The sequence below is a fragment of the Chiloscyllium plagiosum genome, chromosome 45, assembly GCF_004010195.1.
Source record: "Chiloscyllium plagiosum isolate BGI_BamShark_2017 chromosome 45, ASM401019v2, whole genome shotgun sequence".
Taxonomy (NCBI): Eukaryota; Metazoa; Chordata; class Chondrichthyes; order Orectolobiformes; family Hemiscylliidae; genus Chiloscyllium; species Chiloscyllium plagiosum.
In genome coordinates, this window is record NC_057754.1 from 3,725,728 (window position 1) to 3,732,224 (window position 6,497).

Below are 6,497 nucleotides of genomic sequence, written 5' to 3' on the forward strand. Positions count from 1 at the left end.
GGGGGGGGTGGTCTGAGGCTTTCTCTGCTACAGGAAGCAATTGAAATCAAAGCACTGAAGATTTGTGAGAAGGAGTTAGATATAGTTCTGAGGGCTAAAGGAAGAAAGGAGAACAGGGGACTGAGTTGGATGGTTAGCCATGATCCTGATGAATGGCACACCAGGTTTGAAGGGCCGGTTCTTGTTTTCAGTGTTTAATCTCTCCCGATCATAGATCTCCTCTGTTTCCCCAGTGGATCGCTGCCAGTCTCAGGCCCACAGCTGGGAAAATTGAATCAGCCACGATCCTATTGTATGCCTGGGAGGGCTTACCACAACTAGACACAGGAGGGGTGGACCTGAGAGAAGTCATTTCCCCTTGACCCTTGACCCTGCCTTCTCCACCCTCTGATCATCAGCTCTCACGCTGATTGGTGGAGCAATCGATCACTGGGCATCCCTTGACGACATTTCATTGGCTCACCCCTAGCCAGCATTGAGGGTCCACCAGCCTTCCCTGATTGGATAGTGGACCTGTTCCCTGGCCTTGGATTGACTGAGATGTTGTAAAGAGACCAGAGGCACCTGCAGTATTTGGCTTTCACTCCCACCCCTCTGGGGCTCACGTTCCACCTCTCCATGGCGTTGGCTGTTTCTTGGGTATATTTTTAATCTCTAAGCCACCTCATCCTCCCACCCGGTTTAATGCCGTCTGCAAGCTCAGATAGCTGGGCTCCAAGCACTGAGCGCTGTGCTAAGATCACCAAAGTCCCACTCCCTCATTAGAGAGAGGGGTAACTGTTTAAACCTGGGGCTCACCACACCTTAGGGAAGGGGTGAGGTTGAGATGACAGGATGTTCACAGCCACCCCAGCAGACATGGGCATTGAACCTATGCTGTCAGAGTCACTTTGACCATCACAATCCAGTCATCCAGCCAACTGAGCTAACCGATCAATCACTGCCCATCGCTCACAAAAAGGCCTGTTTATTTCTAAGCCTCGTTTCCTTGTCTATCTCTAACCATGAGTAAGAGAAAGACTAAAGATAAGAATTCAAAAGCATTCGATCTCTTTATTTGGTTGGTTGTTATTCTGTTTAACATCGGTTTAGTTATTAACACTGCCTTTTTATTTATCTCCCGCGTCTCTCTACTGACCAGTTTCACCAGGCGTTACCCGAGCACCTGGTCTGTAACCTGATTCAACCGACAGAGAGGATTGACCCTGATGAGAGAGAGGATATCCGGATATCAGGTAGGTGCTCCATCAGGGAGAGGCACTGTCCGCCTAGTTACAGAGCTCGCGAATCAAGGGCTGCTATTGACAGGGACAAGAGGCATTCCATCCACTGAGCTAACCATTAACACTGGGCAAAGGTGAAACACATCAGTCCTCCATCTTCAGGAGGAGTGGCACAGTTACCATCAGAAATGGGAACAGGATGAGGCCATTCAGCCCCTCAGGCCTGCTCTGCCATTCAATAGGATCACCGCTGATCGTGCCCTTTCCCTGGAACCCTGGATTCCCTGAATGGTCAGGAATCTATCTCATCCTTAAATATACAGAAGGGCTCTGCCCCCACCGCTCCCTGTGGCAAGGTGTTCCAAAGTCTCCCAGCCCTCAGAGAGAAGATGTTCCTCCTCAGCTCAGGCTTACATTGGTGCCCCGTGATTCTGAGACTGTGCCCCAATCCGTGACTCTCCCTATCACTGTCACCTCCTCCAGCCCCTACACCCCCTCCCTATCTCTGTAAACCTCCTACAGCCCCTACACCACACTGAAGTCTCTGTGCTTCAATTCTGAACATTCAGACAGTCCCGATTCCAATTCCTCCACCAACTGCACCACAAGTTCTCGAATTTCCTGTCGTCATCTCTCTCTCTCTCCTCCTTTAAGAGGTTCTTTAACCTGACCTCTCAGCAAGCATACAGACATCTGTTCCTAATATCCCCTTGCGTGGCTGATGATCAAACTTTATCCCCTGGATCGACTGCCTCAGAACATTTTTTGATGCAAACTCTGCTATACAAGTGCATTTTGTTGTGTTGAAACCCTGTAGGGGCATTCAGCTGAAAACCCTGCATCACCCTGCTGTCATTTTGTACAGAGTTGCGCGGATCACTGTGTCTCCTTCTTTGACTTGTTACTCCTCAGGAACAAGCCATTCTTGAGGGTCTGCTCACTACCTCCCTCGGTTCCCCCTTCACCCAACTCCCTCCCCTTTCCCGGACGGGAGTGGGGGAGTTGCACTGACCGAGGGCAGATCCCGGAGATTATGTATGCCTTGCGAAGGGCCCACGTGCACCAAGTGGTTGAAGTTGGTTGGACTGGAGATTAAGTTGGACCTTCTCTGGGGGTCTTTCAGCATCTCCCTACAGAAGAGGAATAACAAAGGGTATGAGTTATTGAATGGTATCAGGGTGAACATCAGTTATCATAACCCCGGCCTCTTAAGACAGAGGGCAGAAGCTGACAATTTTTAAAAATATTAGAACACCGAACAGTACAGCACAGGAACAGGCCCTTCAGCCCACAGTGTTGTGCAGAACATGACGCCAAATTAAACTAATCCCTCTGCCAGTCCTTGGTCCTTATCCCTTGCATATTAGATTAGATTACTTACAGTGTGGAAACAGGCCCTTCGTCCCAACAAGTCCACACCGACCCTCCAAAAAGCAACCCACCCAGACTTTACATAACACTATGGACAATTTAACATGGCCAGTTCACCTGACCTGCACATTTTTGGACTGTGGGAGGAAACCGGAGTACCTGGAGGAAACCCACGCAGACACGGGGAGAATGTGCAAACTCTACACAGACAGTTGCCTGAGCCGGGAATTGAACCCGGGTCCTTGGCTCTGTGAGGCAACAGTGCTAACCACTGTGCCACCGTGCTGCATATTCATGCACATATTCATGTGCTTATCTCAAGTCCCTTATCATATCTGCCTCCACCCCCACCCCAGGAAGTGCGTTCCACACTCCTACCACACTCTGTGTAAAAACAACTTGCCCCTCACATCTCCTTTGACCTTTCCCCCTCTCACCTTAAATGCAAGGCCCCTAGTTTAACTCTGGGAAAAAGATCCTGACCATCAACCCTCTCTCTGCATCTCATAATTTGATAGAATTCTCTCAAGTCTCCCCTCAGCCTCCAGAGAAAACAATCTGAGTTTTTCCAGCCTCTCCTTACAGTTCATACCCTCCAATCCAGGCAGCTTCCTGGTAAACCTCTTCTGTACCCTCTCCAAAGCCTGCACGCCCTTCCTGTAATGTGAACACAATACCCTAAGTGGCCAAATCAAAGTCATATAAAGCTGCAACATGACACCCTGACTCTAGTACTCAATTCCCTGACCAATAAAGGCAAACATGTCATACCACCCTATCTACTCACCTGGCCACTTTCAGAGAGCTATGGACTTGAACCAAAAGATCACTCTGTACATCAATGCTGCTCAGGGCCCTGCCATTAACCATATACTTTCCCAAACATTTGATCTCTGAAAGTGCAACACCTCACACTTACCCAGATTAAACTCCATCTGCCATTTCTCTGCCCATTGTCTGCAACTGATCTGTATCCAAATGTGTCCTTTGACAATCTTCTATACTATCCACAACTCCACCAATCTTGGTATCGTCTGCAAATGTATTCTGTCCTGAGGGAACAACTTGCCTTGAATAAATTAGGGAATGGCGATGACTTAGTGATATTAAGTTTTGTTTTATTCATTTGTGAGATGTGGGTGTTGCTGGTTAGGCCAGCATTTATTGTCTGTCCCTAGTTGCCCCTTGAGCAGGTAGGGGTGAGTTGCCTTCTTGAACTGCTACAGTCCACCTGCTGCGGGTTGACCCGCAATGTCACAGGGGAGGGAATTCCAGGATTTTGTCCCAGTGACAGTGAAGGAACAGCGATATATTCCCAGGTCAGGATGGTGAGTAGCGCAAAGGACAACTCGCAGGGAGTGTATCTGCTGCCCTTGTCCTTCTAGATAAAAGTGGCCGTGGGTTTGGAAGGTGCTGTCTGAGGATCTTTGGTGAGTTTCTGCAGTGCATCTTGTAGACGGTACACACTGCTGCTACTGAGCTTCGGTGGGTGGAGGAAGTGGATTCTTGTGGATGTGGTGCCAGTCAAGTGGGGGATGCTTTGTCCTGGATTGCAGGATTGTTAATCCTAAGACCCAGGTAGTGTTCTGAAGACCTGGGTTTGAATCCCACCACCTGGTTCACTAATATTCTTTACAGAAGGAAACTGCCATCTTTACCTGGTCTGGCCTACACATGATTCCAGACCCACAGCAATGTGGTTGACTCTTAACTGCCCTCTGGGCAATTAGGGATGGGCAATAAATGCAGGCAAAGGCAGTGACGCCCTCATCCCGTGAACGAATATACAGTAAATAAAGAAACGACTTGCCCGGCCTTTCAGAAGGCAGTTAAGAGTCAACCCCATTGCCTTGAGTCTGGAGTCACATGTAGGCCAGACTGGGTAAGGATGCTTTTGCCTTCCTGAAATTAGTGAACCAAACAGTGCTTTATAGAAGATAGTTTCATGGTTACTCTGACAATTACAGATGGTATTTAGCAATTATCTGATGTCATTACCTTTATTTTTTTTTAAAAATTCTAACTGCAATGAGTCATGAGAGAGAGAGTGACACACACAAACATTGTCAATGTTGCCAGGAATTAGTTCAATGCAAGTAGCAGAGGAATAAGCCAGTTTCCGTTGTTATGAGACTATTTATGACTAATGTGGGTGGCTGTTTCAGAATCAGGATGTCAGACACAAGGACACCTCAGTATCCAGTACAGGAGTTGGGAGATCATGTTGCGGCTGTACAAAATGTTGGTTAGGCCACTTTTGGAATACAGTGTTCAATTCTGGTCTCCCTGCTACAGATGTTGTGGAACTTGAAAGAGTTCAGAAAAGATTTACAAGGATGTTGCCAGGGTTGGAGGGTTTGAGCTATTAGAGAGAGGCTGAATAGGCTGGGGCTGTTTTCCCTGGAGTGTTGGAGGCTGAGGGGTAACCTTATAGAAGTTTATAAAATCATGAGGGGACATGGATTGGGTGAATAGCCAAGGGTAGGGGAGTCAAAAACTGGAGGACATCGGTTTAAGGTGAGAAGGGAAAGATTTTAAAGGGACCTAAGGGGCAACTTGTTCATGCAGAGGGTGGTACGTGTGTGGAATGAACTGCCAGAATGGCCAAACAAATATCCTGTATAGCCGCATCATGGCCTCCCAACTCCTGTACTCAATGCACTGGCCAATAAAGGAAAGCATACCAAATGCCTTCTTCACTATCCTATCTACCTGTGACTCCACTTTCAAAGGGCTATGAACCTGCACTCCAAGATCTCTTTGTTCAGCAATACTCCCTAGGACCTTACCATTAAGTGTATAAGTCCTGCCCTGGTTTGCATTTCCCAAAATGCAGCACCTCGCATTTATCTGAATTGAACTCCATCTGCCACTCCTCGGCCCATTGACCCATCTGATCAAGGTATATCTTCACTGCCCACTGTACCACCAATGTTGGTGTCATCTGCAAACTTACTAACTGTATCTCCTGTGTTCGCATCCAAATCATTTATATAAATGACAAAAAGCAGCGGACCCTGAAAACCTTGAGGTATTTGATAGCATCAGTGGGATTGCCCCTATCTGAGAGGGCAGGTGGGGATGGGGGTGGGGTTTTTGCTTTGACAGTTCATGGCCAAAAGATGATACCGCTGACAGCGCAACACTCCTTCACAATCAACGCTTCGGGCTCTAGGCTGTGGACCACCTAGCTCATAATGTCTCAGCCTTGGAGCCTCACCTCTGGGCCTTTGTTATTGGGTTCAGGATCCAGTTGCCCCCAAGATTCAACCCCTAATGCATTCCCTCCTCACCCTGTCCTCTCACCTTAACTGCTGGAATCGTTCCTCCTCGGAGATTCGGAAAGCAAACCGTCTTTTACTCTTGGTGCGGTGCATTTGCCGCCTGATATTCCCAGTCTTCTCCGGGATGAGGAAATCATCGGTCCCTAGCCAGGTCATTAAGGAGAAAGAGAAACCATTACACATGCAATATAGGAGTTGGGGCGTAAGTTGAGATTGTACAGGACGTTGGTGAGGCCAGTTCTGGAGTACTGTGCCCAGTTCTGGTCACCCTACTAGAGGATGGATATTATCACACTGGAGAGGTTTCAGAAGAGGTTTACCAGGATGGTCCCAGGAGTGGAGGGTTTGAATTATAAGGAGAGGCTGGGTAGGCTGAGACTTTTTTCACTGGAGCATAGGAGGTTACTACAGCTGTTATGGGGGATTTCAACATGCAAGTAGACTGGGAGAATCAGGGTGGTATTGGACCTCAAGAAAGAGACTTTGTGCCTCCGAGATGGATTCTTAGATAAGCTGGTGCTGCAGCCTACCAGGGAGAAGGCAATGCTGGATCTGGTATTGTGCAACGAACCAGAATTGATCAGGGACCTCGAAGTGAAGGAGCCATTGGGAAGTAGTG

At 48.1% G+C, this 6,497-nt stretch overlaps 1 protein-coding gene across 1 annotated transcript in view; it reads right to left on the reverse strand.

The window, feature by feature from the left end:
- LOC122544029 (serine/threonine-protein kinase MRCK gamma-like) overlaps positions 1 to 6,497 on the reverse strand; it is a 16,445-nt gene that overhangs the window by 6,179 nt on the left and 3,769 nt on the right. The window contains exons 3-4 of the mRNA XM_043683042.1: positions 5,901 to 6,021; positions 2,236 to 2,353 (exon numbers count right to left, since the gene is read on the reverse strand). Coding sequence (XP_043538977.1) covers positions 2,236 to 2,353; positions 5,901 to 6,021 — 239 coding nt within the window. The remainder of the gene's footprint in view (positions 1 to 2,235; positions 2,354 to 5,900; positions 6,022 to 6,497) is intronic.